The sequence below is a fragment of the Lytechinus pictus genome, chromosome 11 (genome assembly GCF_037042905.1).
Source record: "Lytechinus pictus isolate F3 Inbred chromosome 11, Lp3.0, whole genome shotgun sequence".
NCBI classification, from domain to species: domain Eukaryota; kingdom Metazoa; phylum Echinodermata; class Echinoidea; order Temnopleuroida; family Toxopneustidae; genus Lytechinus; species Lytechinus pictus.
In genome coordinates, this window is record NC_087255.1 from 9132726 (window position 1) to 9153606 (window position 20881).

The 20881-nt window shown below is 37.8% G+C and overlaps 1 protein-coding gene across 2 annotated transcripts in view; it reads right to left on the minus strand.

The window, feature by feature from the left end:
• Positions 1 to 811: 811 nt before the first annotated feature.
• LOC129271735 (receptor-type tyrosine-protein phosphatase alpha-like) overlaps positions 812 to 20881 on the minus strand; it is an 86278-nt gene continuing 66208 nt past the window's right edge. For both annotated transcript variants that reach the window (XM_064106646.1, XM_064106647.1), the window contains 7 exons: positions 20497 to 20596; positions 16910 to 16986; positions 11316 to 11441; positions 9896 to 10027; positions 8109 to 8257; positions 5775 to 5910; positions 812 to 1197 (listed from right to left, as the gene is read on the minus strand). In XM_064106646.1, coding sequence (XP_063962716.1) covers positions 1117 to 1197; positions 5775 to 5910; positions 8109 to 8257; positions 9896 to 10027; positions 11316 to 11441; positions 16910 to 16986; positions 20497 to 20596 — 801 coding nt within the window. In that variant the 3' untranslated portion in view covers positions 812 to 1116. The remainder of the gene's footprint in view (positions 1198 to 5774; positions 5911 to 8108; positions 8258 to 9895; positions 10028 to 11315; positions 11442 to 16909; positions 16987 to 20496; positions 20597 to 20881) is intronic.

Consider the following 20881-nt stretch of genomic DNA (forward strand, 5'->3'; position numbering starts at 1 on the left):
TTTGCAATCTGAACTGCGGTCTTTCTCCAAACGGGGGTTTGACGTAATGGAGATAGGCATATCAAAATATTATTGTAAATTGTTCTATGTATTTATGGTATGTTGTAACTTTTCGTTGTACTCTTATACCCCTAGAGGGTCTTGAGTTTCAATAAACTTTCAACACTTTGAAAAAACTTCCAAACTTTCATGAAAGCAGTATAAGTGTGTTTGTGTATACATTGTTAAAGACATTACTCAAAAGATACAGTGCATGACTAATTACATCGACAAGCCAGCATTTAACGTCACTAAAAGACGTCATATAAATAATAAAAACATTCTTTACTTTAACAGGACATATCATATTGTTCTTCCCATATAAAATTGCTTGATCCTAAAAGAGAAGAGGATCTGACTGAATTTTTTGATGTATTACATCTAAGAAGACAAGGACCACAATTTACAAAATAGTTGCTTGAAATGTAAATGTTGTTGCATATCATTTATACAATTACTTCTCTCACTTTTTAATGAGACATGTAATATGGCAATACATGTATACAAGACAAGTTGTTATTATGGGAATAGAGTATGATTATGTTCTCACAGACGTGAATCAATCACCTCCAAATAGACATGGCGCTGGATTTGGACCATTGACCTTGAAAAGAGAATGACCAGAGTCATTTTCTAATAAAATAAACAGAGACTTGACTTGTAAAGATATCATGTTCTTCTCAAAGGAAAATACTCAATGAGGAAGTTGACGCTTGGATGAAGAGGGTGAAGTGGTTGGGTGGCTCTCTTTCACTCGACTTATCAATTGATATTATTAGGACAGATTTATGTAAATATCTGGAATGATCATAATGTTCTCTTTTTCTATACAAAATTTATCTTAATTAATCAATCGCTAGGCTTTGTGTTAATGGGTCTGGAGGTAAGTTACCCATCTCGAGTCTGCGGAGATCATGTTTCCTCTTCATTCTCTGATGTACGTGCTGTGTAGGTGAATGAAGAGGTTACACAGTGTCTCAAGAAAAGGCCATCACAAAACAATGCACATAAACATACGACTTGTGTCTTTGATTTAGAAAATAACCCTGGGCCTAATGACAGAGTTCATCGTTGGATTTACAGCACGTCCAGATTTGCGTATTCCTCAAACTGATGCAAATGTTGATTAACGACATCATAGCAAAGCTCGTACTGATCCTGGAAAATGGGTAAAAAAAAAAAAAGAAGGAAAAAATATACCAATTGCCTAACCCTTAAAAAGATCGCGCCGCAAAATTTGATAACTATTTTTTTGAAGTCTCGAGCAACCTTTGGACCTAACTTTCTGACATACGGGTATACATGTAGCATCGTGATGCCACGTGACTTTTTACGAGACGTGTCATGCCGAAAATGGCACATTTTTATATTTTGTGTACAAAGTCAATGGGAGATAAAATTCATAAAAGGGTGATTATTTTTCATTCAAATTGGTCTTAATTAATTACGGGTTTAATATAGTTGTTTAATGGTCTTTACTAATTTCCATTGAATTAGACAATATAAAGATGAAAAAAAAAATACATAAGAATTTCTAAAAACAAAGAAATACATAAAGAAAAAAATTGGCTTTCGCAATTTTTCTTTGTGAAAACCTTTAGATTAGATTACAAAGATGACCTCAAATTTGCATATATTATTCAAAATATACAAAAAATAATTATTTTCAGAATTTTTTTTATACTTGCTTGTAGTTTATGTAATAACACATGTGCATGCCAAATTTTGGCGTGATCGCGCGAACGGCTGCAGAGATCACAAGAGGGGACTGCCCCCCCCCCAGTCTTAAAGGTCAAGTCCACCCCAGAAAAATGTTGATTTGAATAAAAAGAGAAAAATCTAACAAGCACAACACTGAAAACTTCATCAAAATAAGATGTAAAATAAAAAAGTTATGACATTTTAAAGTTTCGCATATTCTTCTCTAAACAGTTATATGCACAAATCAGTGATATGCAAATGCGAGAATCTATGATGTCCATCACTCACTATTTCTTTTGTTTTTTATTGTTTGAATTATACAATATTTCAATTTATACAGAATTGACAATAATTCAAAACTTGACTGAACTACATAATGTTAAACAATGTCAATTCCACAAGTTCAGGGAGGAATAAAGCTCGATTTCAAATGACATGGGTGAGAAAATCAGAATATTTCATATTTCAGATAAAAAAATACAAAAGAAATAGTGAGTGCATGATGTCATCAGTCCCCTCATTTGCATACTGGCCAGGATGTGCATATAACTGTTGTGTGAAATTAAGCGAAACTTTAAAATGTCATAACTTTCTTATTTTACATCCGATTTTGATGAAATTTTCAGTGTTATGATTGTTGGATTTTTCTCTTTTTATTCAAATCAACTTTTTGTCGGGGTGGACTTGTCCTTTAAATACATCTCTAATAGCCTACTAGTTCTTTTAGGTTTAAGCTACGGTCACAAAGGTTAGTATGAACAACGCTTTTGTAGAAATCTCACTGCTCGTACAAATTCTGGAGTTCGTAGAGATTCGCAGATTGGGAAGATTCTAAAGACTTTCTTTTAAACAACTTTAGAACTTCTTGAGAAGTGAAATTGTACGACCAAGCTGCGATCTAACAAGCGATCGAAGAAGGGCTTACGAATGCTGGTTTCATACAGCCGTCTTGAGATCTCAATAAATGGTCCAAAAATCATCTGTACAGTGTTTGTTGCGGTTCTTAATGGCATTTGTGACTAAGTCATTACCTGAATCTATCCCCGTAAATTTGGCAAATATAACTAAAGAATTGATATACATACATCAAATGCTTTACAAAAGACAGTGCACGAGAAGAGAAACATTAAATACGAGTTCTAATCTAATGTATGATTATTATTAAGTCATAAGGCTTGTTTATAGTACATGTACATGTATGTATTTTCCCACATTAGGAAAATGGCGTCAAATACATGTAGTCTGTGGGGGATTTAGTTACTACTATTATTTCTCATATTCAAAAGTTAAATGCACACCCCAAGATATATGTTTTTTTTTTACTGTCTCTAAGAGCCTATTTCCAAATGGTACTTATGCTTAAGATTCAAAATTTCAGTGAAGATTGATTCCTTAAACAAATTCTCTATTCATCTCAGTAATTATTTTTATATATCAAGTCTTCGATTTAGGAAGTACAGTGCCGGCCGCAGGAAACGTCACGCCCGAGCACGCAAACACCCTAGGGTGCTTTCGCGTCTAACCGAGAGTATTCAAGGGGAGCAGACTAGGGTGTTTAGCCGCGCCTGCAGTTTCCCGCGTGCTCTATAATATTGGCCGTGCCCGCACTTTTCCTCGGGTACTCTAGGGTACCCTTGCATTATGTTTACATGTGCATGTACTTAGGTTATCTTGACATAGACCATTATGTTTTTAAACTAGCGTGATCGGAATCTATTGTAGATTAAATTTTTGATTTAAGATGTTATTTGTTTTCTTTTCTTTCATCCTTTCTTTTTTTCCCTTTTAATTCTTTTCCCTTATTCCTTCTTTCCCTTTTTTCCTTCCTTGCTTCCTTCCTGTTTTTCTTCTGTCTTTGATTCTTTCAAATAATGAAGGAAATATTTTACTTTCTTTCCTTCTTTCTCTTTTCTCTCCTTATGTTTTTTTCTTTCACACATTTATTCATCTTCCCTTCCTTTTTTTTAATTCTTTCTTTCTTTATTCATTTCAAGTAATGACGGAAACTGTTATCTGTCTTTTATTCTTTCGTTCATACTTTTATTCAAACTTTTTTCCTTTTAATTTTCCTTCAGTTTTTTCTTTCCTCTCAATTCATTTCTTGTTTCCTCATTTCTTCCTCTTTTCTTTCTTCTGCTCACCCTCCCTTCCCCTTTCTTAATATATTTTATTAACAAGTCTAACATTGTGTAGCCTTTTTTGTTGATTTTTTGGCCTGGCTCGGTCGATCCCATGGTACATAGTGCTTTGTCGATTGTCCCGTATTTAATTTTGTGAAATCTGGTCACTCTGGCTGGAACATCAAACTTATTATTTTTTGTTCTTTTGTCCACCTATCCTTCTTACCTTTTCCTGCACCCTTCCTTCTCTTCCCTCCTTCGCTTTTTTACTCCATTTTATTATGTCCCCCTCCTCATCCTTCTCTCTTTCTCATTCTTCCTTTTCAACCTTTGTCTCTTCTTCTCCCCTTCGATTTTCAATCTATTTTCCTTTTCTCCTTTTCCCTCTTTTCTTTTTGTCTCACCTTCCCTTTTTTCATCCCCTCTGTTTTCTTCTCTATTTCATCTTTTCCTTATTTCTTTTCTTTACCCCCTCTCCCCCTTTCTCCTCTTCGCCCCCCTCTATTTTCCCTTTCTCCCCTTTCCCCTTCTTTTATTCTCTCCCCTCCCCTTCTCTCACTTTTTCTATTTCTCTTATCTCTTTCCTTCTCGTCTTCAATCCAACCCTTCCTTTTCGCCTTTTTCTTTCATTTTTGCTTTCTTCTCCCTTTTCTCTGCATCTCGTAGATCCACGCCTGATATATCAGGGTATAGAATAATAAAGGATAACCATGCAGGGAAAGAATAGAGTAAATAGTTCTAGGACGACCTCCGGAATGTAGGGTCAACATCGACAAATACCAGCTCCATTGTCAGAAACTCATTTACGATCACGACTAATCATGTTAGTGAATGAAATAATGGACACCACGGGAAGAATATTTATAGGAAAGGACCCTTTACGCTGGTGCCAGTGTGTAATCGAACACAATAAGTTATTCGGTGAAAAAGCCTAAAATCCCAGTTATCAACCCAAAACTTATGCTTGATATGAGATAAAAATAACATGCAGTCTTGAACGAATGTGTCAAATCAGACCTCTTCTTTCGACCAAGAATGCACGGCCGAACACTCGAGGGAAACACCCTAGGATAGCCGCGGGCACTATCCTCGGGCGCTCCCCTAGGGCACTCATGCCCTAGGGAATCAACCGCGGGCGTCTTCCCTCGTCCGCTCCCCTCAAATGTCCGCTACGGGCTACCGCGTTCACCCTAGGGGGCACTGTTACGTTTCCCGCGGCCGGCACTGTATGTATAGAGGACTCTACCCACGAATATGCGGCTACAATAAGGAAACAGGAAGGATGGCAGCTGGCAGCCTGAGACAAAAACCATAAGTCTGGATATTTTAGCATGACACATGTATTTATATTTAGGGTATTTCCTTGTTGTTATAAGGTTAATAATTTATAATTTTTTCCTTCTGCTTGGCAAATTATTATTGGCATTGGTGAACACTGCTTTAAACACCTGAATTGCAAGGCCTGATTTTTTTATCTGTGACTAGGATATGTTATGAAATTGAATTCATGAAAGACTTGTAGCCGAGAATTATTATTCAGTATTTCCAAAAAGTGAATAGAGTCAACAGAAACACCATTCCAATATCATTCAATGTACTAACAAGTGTTACATTACTCGCCCCCGGACTGTGATTATGATGATAATAATAATAGTAATAACAATAATAATAATGATAATAAAAGTAATACTCTACTACTACTTCTACTACTACCACCACTACTACTACTCCTACCACTTATAATAATAATAATGAAAATACTGATATTGGTAATTATACCTATAATAATAATGGAATGACAATGCAAGATAATCATAATGATGATTACAAAGAAATTGTTTATCATTATCATTACCATTATTACAAAAGAATTATTGATTTAAACAACCACAACAACAAAAATATAATTCTTACCAATGTTTCAACCATGTTAGGTCTGCTTGATCTGAGTCTCTTGACGGCTTGGAAGATGTCTATGGTATTATCTTTCCTCAGTTTCTCCATAATGGACCACAAAGCACAGAACACTCCACTGCGGCCAATACCGTTTCTATATGGTAGACACACAGAGCAACACAAACAAAAAAACATTAAGTAATGACATGTGGTTCAGGTGAATTTAAGGCAATGTCAATTGAATCATGTCTTTACAATCAGAGGGATGTAGATTCAAATCCCAATCCGAGCCTTAATTTCCTTCTGCAAGGCATCCATCCACACTCTGCTGCACCCATTCTAAGGTAAGGTTAATGGGTACCGGCAAGAAGGTAGCCTAGCTAAGATGGTGTAATATCTATTTATCTATTTATTCATTCATTTAGTCTTATTTTACCAGGGTGAGTCTGTCAGTGGGTCAAACACTGTTTTACTCAGAGGCCCTGGAATACAATAACGAAAATACATTAGAAAAACAATAACAGAACATGTACATGAAACTTATAGTTCAGTAGAATGGAGTCAGCAACCACATGGTGTTAGGCATGTGAAATTGTTTATTGGTATACTAATATTGGTTATAAATATAAATACAAGTGGAACGCCTCTGGCAGTCTCGCCTGCATTACGCAATGCGATATAGCAGCAGAGCTTCCTTTAAAAATAGCTAATGAATATTATTCACAGAAGAAAACACTAATATGATAATAAAATATTATGCCTTTTGACCCAAAATGACCTTTGACCATGATCATGTGACTTAAGAAATGTGCAAAACAATCATTCAAAATTATCCTTACGTCGATGTTTCATGAGCTAGATCCATAAACTTCCTTAGTATACATACTCCCAACACGACCAGAGTTCATTGACCTTTAAATGACCTTTGATCTTGGCCATGTTCCAGAAATGCATACAGGGTATTCAGGGATACACTGCTGCTCTTATATCCACGTTTCTTGAACTAGATCCATAGACTTTTAAAGTTATGATGACAATTCCTCATATAACCCCGACACGGCCAAAGTTCGTTGACCCTATGTGACCTTTGACCTTGGTCATGTGACCTGAAACTCACACATGATATTCAGGGATACATGGTTGCTCTTATGTCCAAGTTTCATGAACTAGATCCATAAACATTTAAAGTTATGATGACAATTCCTCAAATAACCCTAAAATGGCCAAAGTTTGTTGACCATAAGTGACATTTGACCTTAATCATGTGACCTGAAACTCAGGCAGGATCTTCAGTGATACACTATTACCCTTATGTCTACGTTTTATGAACTAGGTCCATATACTTTCGAAGTTATGACAACATTTCAAAAACTTAACCTTGGTTAAGATTTCGATATTGATTCCCCCAACATGGTCTAAGTTCATTGACCCTAAATGACCTTTGACCTTAGACATGTGACCCGAAACTCAGGCAGGATGTTCAGTAATACTTGATTGCCCTTATGTACAAGTTTCATGAACTAGGTCAATATAATTTCTAAATTATGATGACATTTCAAAAACTTAACCTTGGTTAAGATTTCAATGTTGACGCCGCCACCGTTGGAAAAGTGGTGCCTATAGTCTCGCTCTGCTATGCAGGCGAGACAATATATGATATATTTTACTGTATTTAGTGAGTGTGAAGTCATTCACTAAAAGAATTTCATGAGGGGTGTCCCCTAGTTTCAGGTCACTTTCTAGAATCTTGCTGAAAATGTGTGTTCATAAGGTGCCTGCCTTACATCATGGGCAAACGATTCCACTCCACTGTACCAACATGGGAAAATGCTTGTTTGCCAGAATTTGTCCTTTCTTTGGTATCAAAAGTTCATCAGTTATTGCAGCTCTGAATAGAATTCGCTTCGTCAAATAAATTGGTAAGGTATTTTGGTGCCTGTCCATTTATAGCTCTGTATACCAGCTTACATCTTTGCATTTTCCACCTATTTTCAATAGATGTCCGGTTCATCTGACTCAAAAACATAATCTGTGGAAGTATGTGTACCAAGTCCAAGTACAATCCGTGCCATTCTTTAATCAAATATAGGAGAACCATGAGCACCTTACAAGGTGGATATATGCACATGTACATGCAATTGAATCTTAATCTACATAAGTAATTAGTGAACTATTTTAGTATTCATTACAACATTATGACCATGTAAAATAAATTCTACTTCTGTGAAATAATCCTTCAAAAACATTTAATTATATAATAAAATAATAAAATTCTATGAATCAAATGCACACATTTGTGAAAATAAGTTAATCTGTAGGTCAAAAATGTAAAATGCACTGATTTACACTTACATGCAATGGACAATAGCCGGTCCCTTGCTCTCTGCCTTCTTAATGCTGCCCTCAACAGCTTCGATGAGTTTAATCAAAGATAAAGGAGAGTCTGGTTTGTTGTGTGACATACCCCATCCTAGCATCTCAAAATGTTCAATGGTCATACTCTGTAAAGAAAAAAAAAGAAAAAACATTGTTGTAATCATTGTGATTTCTCTAATCTCTAGTACAACCAAAAAAGTGGAAAAATTATGGTTCGCTTTAACCCTAATAACACTAGGGGGGGCTGATTCAGCCCTCAACATTTTCACGACAAATCCTCAGCGCACATTTTTTTACCGCGTCGCTCACTTACATTTTTATTTTCAAGTGTCACGCAACTTTTGAGACCAAAATGGCCACCCCCTGGTATGCGGTCCCGAAATTATGCAACATTTCCTAAGTGCATGCAGATTCAAAATTGCTCAAAAACGTGAATTTTTTTACAAATCCAATGCAAATGGTCTTTTTACCCAAAATTCATAAATATATGATTATTTTTCTTTTTACTGATTAAAATAAATTAATTTCATCTTGTTTATGGTAGAAAAAGTCCAAGATAATTTCCATTGAAAAAACGATACAAAAACATCAAGTTGAAAAAATATGTAAGAAATTTAGAAAACAATAAAACACGTAAGAAAATGAATGTGATGTTGAATTTTAAAAAAAGTACATTTGATCAGATTCCTATAAAGAGTCAGAACAATACCTAGCATTTTTGCAGCATTATTTACATGTAGTTAATTAGAGCAAACTTAAGATTTTTCGCAAAAAATAGCATAATTAATTAGCAATAAGATTTTTCACTGAATTTGATATAATGGGTAACGCTTGTGCGAACTTTCGTCGCGATCCCGCGATCGACGGCCGAGATCATATCAGCCCCCTCCCCCCAGTCTTCTTAGGCTTCTATTCACTACATTTGTAAGATATACAATTAAAGCTTTTTTAAAGAAAATACAAACATTGCCAAGAGAATGTACTAATTTTCAAGAAAAAAACTCACAATGAGTATGCAAATGAAAAAGATGAAATGACCACTCCGGGGGGCCACTTACATTGACGAGTGGATACCATGCGCGACCAAAAAAACATGTAAAAGGGATGTCTTTTTCAAGATAGGGCATGTTACGTACGTAACGTGATAAGGGTGTCAAAAACACTAAAATAATGAAAAAAGGGTATCTATTTTTGCCAGGAAAGCTACGTGTTTAGGGTCAAATTTGCGAGGGTGTAAAAATTAGGACTAAAATGTTTTATAAAGGATGTACTTTTGCCCCAAGAGTAAACACTACGTGTTTAGAGTATGATTTGTGCGAGATGTGGAAGGTGGGGCTGTACTACATTTAAACCCAATGATGTAGGTGAAGGTAAAACCGACGACCGGCGTCCGTCACATAACAATAAAAATATCGCTGTACTTGTTTAGGGGGTCAATTCAGGGAACTTGCCATGCAAGAGTATAGATTTGTTTCCAATACTTGTTAAGGGGTGCAATTTCAGAAAATGGAAAATATGTGTTTAGGGTGCTTTTCGAGACCCCATGGTCGCGCATGGTATCCACTCGTCAATGGAAGTGGCCCCCCTGGATGACCACTACACTATACTACTGCTTCTTATAATAATCACAACAATTATATAAATAACAATTAGAACAACATTAATTATGAATAATAATGATAATTATGAGAAAAAAACTACAATGATAACTATAAAAGCAATTGAAATTATAATAATGATGATAATTAGGTTATAATGATTACCTCTCCAAAGTCATTGGAAAGGCTTAGATTCCTCTTTACAAAGTTCATTGTACTCTCCGATTCCAGAGCGGTCACCTCCAGTGATCCAAAGGCAATGCTGCCCTCTTCTGGCCAGTACTGGACACAGTCATCCTGAACATATTATCAGAGGAAGATATGTTTTTTTCCATTAGAGTTTGATTAGAAAGGTCTTGTTATTTTTATCAAAGTATACAATTCTATTTCTAGACATTATTAAGGTACACTCTTACCATGGGTAGCAGTACAAGGGAAAGGGGGGGGGGGGCCTTAGGGGATATACTTTTCCAAGTGATAAAATTGTAAAGGAAAATAGAGAGAAAAGGTTATATAAGAACAATTTAGGAAATAAAGAAGACAGAAAATCGAAAAGAGAATGTTCACTAGTGCAATTTAATAATTAAACATTTTCTTTCATAAAAAGTAACTCCATCAAAATTACCATGGAAATTCCCCTGTCACAGGTTTGTTTGTAATTCATTCACATTTATTAATACAATCAATGCAATATCAAATTTTTCAACAAAGTCATGAAAATCATTACTCTTTTGGGCCATAGATTAATCAACATTATTCAATGTATATGTGTCCTTTATATTTGAATTTCAATTGTTCTTTTCTTTGCTTGTCAAGTATTTATTTTTCTTGTTAATGTTTCAATAAATATTCTAATTTCTGATGTTTGCAAGGACCAATTGATTCACTGTTTTTTGTGCAAGTATATCTTAAATTCCTGGTAAGAAGTGTTTATGTCATACATTTAGAGATCCCTCTCTAAATTTTCAACCCTGTGGGGGCATCTTCAAATTCTCAATATGACCTTTGGTGAGGAGGGATATCAAGAACTTCCAAAAAATAACAGTAAATGCCTCTTCTACAGGGACATAAATCAATTCATTTACCTTTTTTTTGCAAGGGTAACTTTGAAGCTTCAGCACTATCATCATCCTTTTAAAGCCACTCTTTAAGCATCTTAGTATCCATTACAATATGTTTGATTATAAGCCCTTCAAGCAGCAAGAATATATTCCTTATAATGCATCCTTAATGATGCAAGTATATCAAGTATGTACATCTACTTCTAAACCAAGGGCCTCTTTACTAACAACTTTTAAATGAAGTAATTCACTTGAAGTTAGGAGTGACACATTGGTTTCTATCATATTCATTAATAAAGGAAAAGTATGGACAGCAAAACTTTTGAAGAGTGTTTACATTATTTTACAATTAATAGGGACATCGAAACCCTAATCAAAACTTGATTTAAAATTAGTATATGAAGCAGATTGCTGAAAATGTGTATAAAATTGGAGAAACAAATTGTTATAAGAAAATAATTAATACCCAAATATTTGTATTATTTTACCTGTGGGAATTTAACATTTGCTACATCGGTACTCACCCTATCCGATTCATTGAGCATGACAATGACTGGACACTTCCAATCAAATACAAGTCTCCACAGATCAACCACTGTGTTAGGTAAAGGAGACTGGGTGGCTAGAAACACATCCTTCTTCAGGAAGGTCTAAAAAAGGGAAACAAAAGAGTTCTGAAGTAGCGCTTTACACTACTTTAATATTTGTAGGAGACTCCCCTACACTCTATCTCTCTCAATTACACACAAACACACACACCCTCACATCCTTGCCTCACTCTTACCACACCTCCCCTCCCATCTCTTTGTCTCTGTATTTCTTTCTTTCTCTCACCCACACCCTCAAACACACCCACACACAGCCTACCTTGCCCCTGTCTCAATCCTGCCTTCCTTCCCCACTCTCTACATGTATGTCTCTCCCACACACATGCCCAATCCTTGCCTCATTATCTCCTCTCTTTCCCCACTCTCTCTCTCTCAATCTCTCGCACACAATTACACAAACCCACTCCCTTGCCTCACTTTCACCCCTCCTCTCCCACTCTCATGCATAAATATACACTCACTCCTTCCTCCCACTCTCTCTTCCCCTATCTCTTTCACATACTCACACACACCCTTGATTCACTTTCACCTCTCCTTTCCTCATACTCTCTGCCTCACACATAAACACACCCTCACACACCCTTTCCGCTCTATACACACTCTATCTCACACTTGCATACACATTTGACTCACTTTAACCTCTCCTTCCTCCACACTCTGTCTCACACATAAACACACACATTCTCTATCCCTCCCCATTCTCACTTCTGCTCTCTCAAAAATACACACACACACATTCCCTTGAAACACTCATATCTCTATACACAAAGCACACACTCTCACTTGTTTCACTTTGACCTCTCCTTCTCTCCCACTCTATCTCTCAAACATAAACACACACTCACTCCTTCCTCCCACTCTCCCTTCCCCTTACTCTCTCACACTCTCACACACATTTGACTCCCTTTCACCTCTCCTTCTCCCACACTCTGCCTCACACATAAACACACACATTATATTTCCCTCCCCATTCTCACTTCTCCTCTCTCAAAAACACACACACTCCCTTGAAACACTCACCTCTCTCACACTCTCACTTGCCTTACTTTCATCTGTCCTTCCCTCTCACTCTCTGTCTCACACACACATAAGCAGGCACACTCCCTTGCCTTACTTTTACCTCTCCTTCCCTCACACACTCTGTCCTACCCAGGACCAAAATCCAATTGAAACCAGTTGGATTTCCAACTGGTTTCAATTGGTTTCAACTGGTTTCAATTGGTTTTAACTGGAATATAACAATATCCAGTTGAAACCAATTGAAACCAGTTGGGCAACTGGAAATCCTAACTGGAACCCGTTGGGCAACTGGAAATCCTAACTGGAACCAGTTGGGTAACTGGAAATGATTTCTAACTGGAACCAGTTGGGTAACTGGAAATCCTAACTGGAACCAGTTGGGTAACTGGAAATGACTTCCAACTGGAAATGATTTCTAACTGGAACCAGTTGGGTAACTGGAAATCCTAACTGGAACCAGTTGGGTAACTGGAAATCCTAACTGGAACCAGTTGGGTAACTGGAAATGACTTCCAACTGGAAATGATTTCTAACTGGAACCAGTTGGGTAACTGGAAATCCTAACTGGAACCAGTTGGGTAACTGGAAATGACTTCCAACTGGAAATGATTTCTAACTGGAACCAGTTGGGTAACTGGAAATCCTAACTGGAACCAGTTGGGTAACTGGAAATCCTAACTGGAACCAGTTGGGTAACTGGAAATGACTTCCAACTGGAAATGATTTCTAACTGGAACCAGTTGGGTAACTGGATATCCTAACTGGAACCAGTTGGGTAACTGGAAATCCTAACTGGAACCAGTTGGGTAACTGGAAATCCTAACTGGATCCAGTTGGGTAACTGGAAATGACTTCCAATTGGTTTCCAATTGGAAATTTTCCAGTTACCCAACTGGTTCCAATTGAAACCAGTTAATTTGCATATTATCTGCCAGTGTGCATATATTAATGTTTTATGTGATTCATCATCATTTAAAATGTATCTATTTAATTATTTTCTATTTCAAGTACCATACTTGTTTCAGATAAGTGTTTAGAATGCTTAGCAGTGAAAACCATGTTCATAAATGTCATAGATTATAATTAAAACAGATTATAAGATAATTAATACACCACTAACTGTTACCAAATTACATCAAATACAAATACATATATTTGAAGATCTTTCATGTAATATATATACATTATGAAAGTCTATTTATCAATGCCCTTTACATTGGTATTATAGACATATAGCACTGCTTCTTTGTTGGCATGAGCAATAGTTAGTGCAAAATCTAATTAATTTGTAACTAATTAAGTCATTCCAACTGGAAGTTCCAATTGGATCCAGTTGGAAACCAATTAGTTTCAACTGGTTCCAGTTGAAACCAGTTGCCTCCAATTGGTTTCAACTGGAACCAATTGAAACCAGTTACCTCCAATTGGATTCAACTGGTTTTAATAGGGAAATTGGAACAACTGGAACCAATTGAAACCAGTTGCCAATAAACACACATAAACACGCACTCCCTTGCCTCACTTTCACCTCTCCTTCCCTCCCACTCTCTGTCCAACACACACATAAAAACACATGTCCATTCCATTGCCTCACTTTCACCCCTCCTACCCCCCCCCACTTTCTGTCCCACACACACACATAAAAAACACATGCCCATTTCATTGCCTCACTTTCATCTCTCCTACCCCCACTTTCTCACACACACATAAAAAAAAAACACACCCACTCTTTTGCCTCACTTTCACTTCTCCTTCCCTCCCACTCTCTGTCTCACACACACATAAAAAACACACACCCACTCCCTTGCCTCACTTTCACCTCTCCTTCCCTCCCACTCTCTGTCTCACACACACATAAAAACACAGGCCCACTCCCTTGCCTTACTTTCACCTCTCCTTCCCTCCCACTCTCTGTCTCACACACACACATAAAAACACACACCCACTCCCTTGCCTCACTTTTACCTCTCCTTCCCTCCCACTCTCTGTCTCACACACACATAAAAACACAGGCCCACTCCCTTGCCTTACTTTCACCTCTCCTTCCCTCCCACTCTCTGTCTCACACACACACATAAAACACACACCCACTCCCTTGCCTCACTTTTACCTCTCCTTCCCTCCCACTCTCTGTCTCACACACACATAAAAACACATGCCCATTCCATTGCCTCACTTTCATCTCTCCTACCCCCCCCCCACTTTCTGTCTCACACACCCACTCTCTTGCCTCACTTTCACCTCTCCTTCCCTGCCACTCTCTGTCTCACACACACATAAAAAATACACACCCACTCGCTTGCCTCACTTTTACCTCTCCTTTCGTCCCACTCTCTTTCTCACACACACATAAAAACACAGGCCCACTCCCTTACCTCACTTTCACCTCTCCTCCCCTCCCACTCTCTGTCTCACACACACATAAAAACACAGGCCCACTCCCTTGCCTCACTTTCACCTCTCCTTCCCTCCCACTCTCTGTCTTACACACACATAAAAACACAGGCCCACTCCTTGCCTTACTTTCACCTCTCCTTCCCTCCCACTCTCTGTCTCTCACACACATAAAAACACACACCCACTCCCTTGCCTCACTTTCACCTCTCCTTCCCTCCCACTCTCTATCTCACACACACATAAAAACACATGTCCATTCCATTGCCTCACTTTCACCCCTCCTACCCCCCCTCCCGTTCTGTCCCACACACACATAAAAAACACATGCCCATTCCATTGCCTCACTTTCACCCCTCCTACCCCCCCACGTTCTGTCCCACACACACATAAAAAACACATGCCCATTCCATTGCCTCACTTTCATCTCTCCTACCCCCCCCCCACGTTCTGTCCCACACACACATAAAAACACATGTCCATTCCATTGCCTCACTTTCACCCCTCCTACCCCCCCCCCCCACGTTCTGTCCCACACACACATAAAAACACATGTCCATTCCATTGCCTCACTTTCACCCCTCCTACCCCCCCACGTTCTGTCCCACACACACATAAAAAACACATGCCCATTCCATTGCCTCACTTTCATCTCTCCTACCCCCCCCCCCCACTTTCTGCCTCACACACCCACTCTCTTGCCTCACTTTCACCTCTCCTTCCCTGCCACTCTCTGTCTCACACACACATAAAAAACACACACCCACTCCCTTGCCTCACTTTCACCTCTCCTTCCCTCCCACTCTCTGTCTCACACACACATAAAAACACAGGCCCACTCCCTTGCCTCACTTTCACCCCTCCTTCCCTCCCACTCTCTGTCTCACACACACATAAAAACACAGGCCCACTCCCTTGCCTTACTTTCACCTCTCCTTCCCTCCCACTCTCTGTCTCTCACACACATAAAAACACACACCCACTCCCTTGCCTCACTTTCACCTCTCCTTCCCTCCCACTCTCTGTCTCACACACACATAAAAACACATGTCCATTCCATTGCCTCACTTTCACCCCTCCTACCCCCCACGTTCTGTCCCACACACACATAAAAAACACATGCCCATTCCATTGCCTCACTTTCATCTCTCCTACCCCCCCCCCACTTTCTGCCTCACACACCCACTCTCTTGCCTCACTTTCACCTCTCCTTCCCTGCCACTCTCTGTCTCACACACACATAAAAAACACACACCCACTCCCTTGCCTCACTTTCACCTCTCCTTCCCTCCCACTCTCTGTCTCACACACACACATAAAAACATAGGCCCACTCCCTTGCCTCACTTTCACCCCTCCTTCCCTCCCACTCTCTGTCTCACACACACATAAAAACAAAGGCCCACTCCCTTGCCTTATTTTCACCTCTCCTTCCCTCCCACTCTCTGTCTCACACACACATAAAAACACAGGCCCACTCCCTTGCCTCACTTTCACCTCTCCTTCCCTCCCACTCTCTGTCTAACACACACATAAAAACACAGGCCCACTCCCTTGCCTCACTTTCACCCCTCCTTCCCTCATACTCTCTGCATCACACACATAAACACACACTCACTCCTTTCTTCCCCATTCTCTCTCACACACATCTTTGACTCACTTCCATCTCTCCTTCCCTCATACTCTCCGTATCACACACATAAACACACAGACTCTCATTCCCTCCCCATATTCTCCTCTCTCACAGATACACACTCACCTATATGGGCAGCACAGCTAAAGGATGGGTAATAATAGGCAGTGTTTTGTATCATCAGGCAAAATGCACTTTATAAATGTAGCTATTATTATCATATTTTAATGTTTAAACAAATGTGGCCTATGTACCCTGAATTCTTTTCAATCATGTGCCTTAACTCTTTCTATCTGGAGGTATACTTAATCTGCCAGCACAGACCCTACTCAAAATTTTGATCCACAAATTCACAATAAAAAATTCAACTTGCTGTAACAATGTCAGAGATCTTCCATAAACAGGTCGCTACCGCAGACTTTAGGCTTCATATTCAGACCACTCATAAACTAAGGTATACTCACATTCATGAATGAAGCATTGATGAAGTCGGTACTATCAGCAAACCCAGCGGATGCAAGATATGGCCTGTTACGCTCCACTGCAAAGAGGTCACATAAAACATAAAATAAAAGTTGCTTTTTATTTGCAAATTCAGGTTTTCTGCATTAAACTTTGGAGAATCATTTGATTCATTAGGCAATGGGTTAAAAAGAAAAATAATTAGGATAACTTCTAACCCCATTACGAGCGGATATACTTGTAACTGCCAAACTTAAGATCAAACTTTGCCAATCCTGGCAGCGTGGGTGACTACTGACAGGTAGGATAAGGCCAGACAAGGGCAGCACTCAATCTTAATGGCCCGAATTCACAAAGGTAGTTTCGAAAACCCACATTTGAGTCCATGGTTTATGCAGATTTCCTGTATAAATTACGCTTAATTTTCCGTGTATCGGGCGCGTGTATAAAACATATCCAATACTGATGCGCGCTTTTGTCACAGTGCGCCAAATTGATGCCTGTTACCATGGTTAGATACGCTATTTTATTCATGAGTCCACTGTTTGAAGAGTGGACTCATGAATAAAAACAGTGGACTCATGACTAAAGTAGAGTATCTAACCATGGTAACATGCGTCAATTTGGCACACTGTGACAAATGCGCGCATCAACATTCAACATTTTTCATACACGCGCCCGATACGCGCTAAATTAAGCGTAATTTATATAGGAAATCTGCATTAACCGTGGACTCAACCGTGGGTTTTCAAAACCACCTTTGTGAATTCGGGCCAATGGGATCAGGATACAATGCAAGTTCAACTACAAATACTCATACTTACTTATAATGATATTACAAATTGACCTATTGGACAATTTGATAGTTTATGCTCCACTACATAAACATATTTATCACAGGTATTGTTCTACTGTTGATGTTTAGACCCCACAAGGGATGGCTTCTAATGCCCTCTTTCACAGTGGGGAAGGGGTTTAAAGAGTGCAAGTTCAACACCAACTACAAACATTAAAACATTTATATATAATGATTATAAATAGATACTTATTCATTAGGCAATGTGACAGGTTACAATCTTATGCAGATATTGAATGAATTAACACTGTGCCAATATTATTAGGGATATTGAGGCCATACAAGGGTTGCCCCCAACCTCAATGGGAAAGGGGTATAAAGCAAGTTTGACATCAACTACTAACACTACTAGTACTACATGTTGCACAATTTAAATGGTTGTTTCCATATGTTTGTGGTTGCGGTTGTACTTCGTGCCTTTGAAAGTGAAACCTAAACTTGCAATTTTGTCCAAAAAAATGTTTACACCACATTCACAAATAGACATAAGCTACCATATGAAGTGTGAATTATGTATTCGTGACCAACTACACCAAAACCAACAATGAGTCATCAGTGCAGGTTCTCTGTAAATGGCAAAAAAATAGTCATTTGGTCTTAAGAAAACCCCAAAATGATAAAATCTGCAAGGGTACTTTTTTCCTTCAAAATGTTAAAAATTTTCAGTTGTAAAACTGAATAGAAACAAGTTTTTGTGGACGGCTTGAAAGTTTCACCGAGATCACACAATGTGCATATTCTAAAGCAAGGAGTAATGCCGTGATATAAAATCTAAGAATCAATATTACTTATATGCTTATGAACACAATATTCATTGTGCAAACCCCGCTCTTCAAAAGTTTCTCTGTATTTCTTAAGCTCCCATTGAGTTTGTTCTGCATTCATTCAAGTACCTGTGTGGGTTATTATTGTTCAATTTTGAGAAGTTAAATAATATGTATCATTTTTTAACTCATCCCAATCTCAAAATTCATTTTTGGCCCCTGATTGTTGATTTTGGGTTGGCTGGTCAACTTCATGATTATAATCACAATTCATTTATCGGGAAATCCTGTAAAACATGTAGGTAACTTTTTAAAAATAATTTGTCTCTGCTTTCTAATGTAGTTCTCATGAAAATTGTCAATGTCCTATTGGGTAGTTCATGAAGCAAAGAACAATGTTAGAATAACAAAAATAGGGAACGGGTATAACAAAAGGTTGACTTCTTAAAGGACAAGTCCACCCTAACAAAATGTTGATTTGAATAAAAGGAGAAAAAATCTAACAAGCATAACACTGAAAATTTGACCAAAATCGGATGTAAAATAAGAAAGTTATGGCATTTTAAAGTTTCGCTTAATTTCACAAAACAGTTATATGCACATCCTGGTTGGTATGCAAGTGAGGAGACTGATGACGTCGTCCACTCACTATTTCTTTTGTATTTCATTATATGAAATATTCTAATTTTCTCCTCATTGTCAAGTAAAACAACGTTTAATTCCTCCTCAACATGTGGAGTAAGCATTGTTTAATACTATATGGTTCAGCCAAGTTGGTCCTTCTTGTCAAATATTTAAAATAATGAAATATTGTTTAATTCAAACAATAAAAAACAAAAGAAATAGTGAGTGAAGGACATCATTGATTGTCTCATTCGCACGTCACTGAATTGTGCATGTCACTGTTTTGTGAAAAATAGTGAAACTTCAAAATGTCATAACATTCTTATTTTACATCTGATTTTGATGAAATTTTCAGTGTTATGCTAGTTTGATTTTTCTCTATTTATTGAAATCAACATTTATTTGTGGTAAATTTGACCTTTAATGAAATTGCCCTATTGCGCTAATGGGCATGAAGGTTAAAGGAGAATGAAACTCTTGGAGCAAGTTAGCTTTTGTGAAAGCAGAAAAATCAAAAAATAAGATCAACAAAAGTTTGAGTAAAATAGGACTAGCAATAAAAGAGTTATGAGCATTTGAATGTCGAGATCACTAATGCTATGGAGATCCTCCCATTGGCAATGCGACCAATATCTGTGATGTCACACACGTACAACTCTCCCATTTGGACACTGAAAATATACCCCAAAACATTTCTTTTTGCTCATTCTAATCATATGATAAACGATTCATCAATGATATAATGTTGTGAAACCTCTGTACTTGTCATCTCATAAAGAGAACACCTCACCTTGTGATAGACTCTATAAAAGTGAGAATATAAGTGAAATAAGTACTAAAGTAATGAGGGAGTTGTACGTGTGTGATATCACAGATCTTGGTCGCATTGCCGATGGGAGGATCTACATGGCACTAGTGATCTCAATATTCAAATGCTCATAGCTTTCTTATTATTCATTCAATCTTCCTCAAACTTTCAACAATATGTTTCTTTGATTTTTCTCTTTGATATGGATTCAGCTGGTTTCAAGGGTTTCATTCTCCTTTAAGCTCTATCAACAAGCAGCAGCCTTTTCACTAAACATTGGATCTGCAGCTCCTCTTTTGTTGCAAATATTCTTGTGCCCTACTAATCATCACCAAAAGTCAAAACAAGCACTTCCTGCACTTCATTTAATATTCAACATACTGGAGAAATACCTGGTAATTTGGAAATTCAATAGCCAAAATTTGAAATTGAAAGCTAAACTTTTGTTATTTTGTCTTTTCCCCACTAAAAGAGTGTTTATACCACAACCACAAATAGACATAAACAATGATATGAATTATGAAATTAATGACTTACGAGGCAAAATGTCAGGAAAACGGTTCTTCTTTTGATTAATGGAGGCCCTGCCACTTCGAAAGCTATTAGCAGCCGGTGTTGGAGTCAACGCATGAAGAGTCTATTAAAAGCAAGGAATAATGCCATGATATGAAATATAAGAATTGCTTGTAACTTATATGCTAAAACAATGTTATTCATGACTACTTTAAGAAAATAAAGCAAACAAAGACAATTTAAAGGATAAAAGAAAATGATTGTCATTAACTACCTTTAATCACAAATCTGAACAAGAATAGTTGCTTCCTCATAATGTGAAACAGTTTCTAGTTTGCCATTACGTTACAATCATTATCATTGTGTTGTGGGTCTGCTTCACAGTCACAAGATTAGGTATACGTATAAC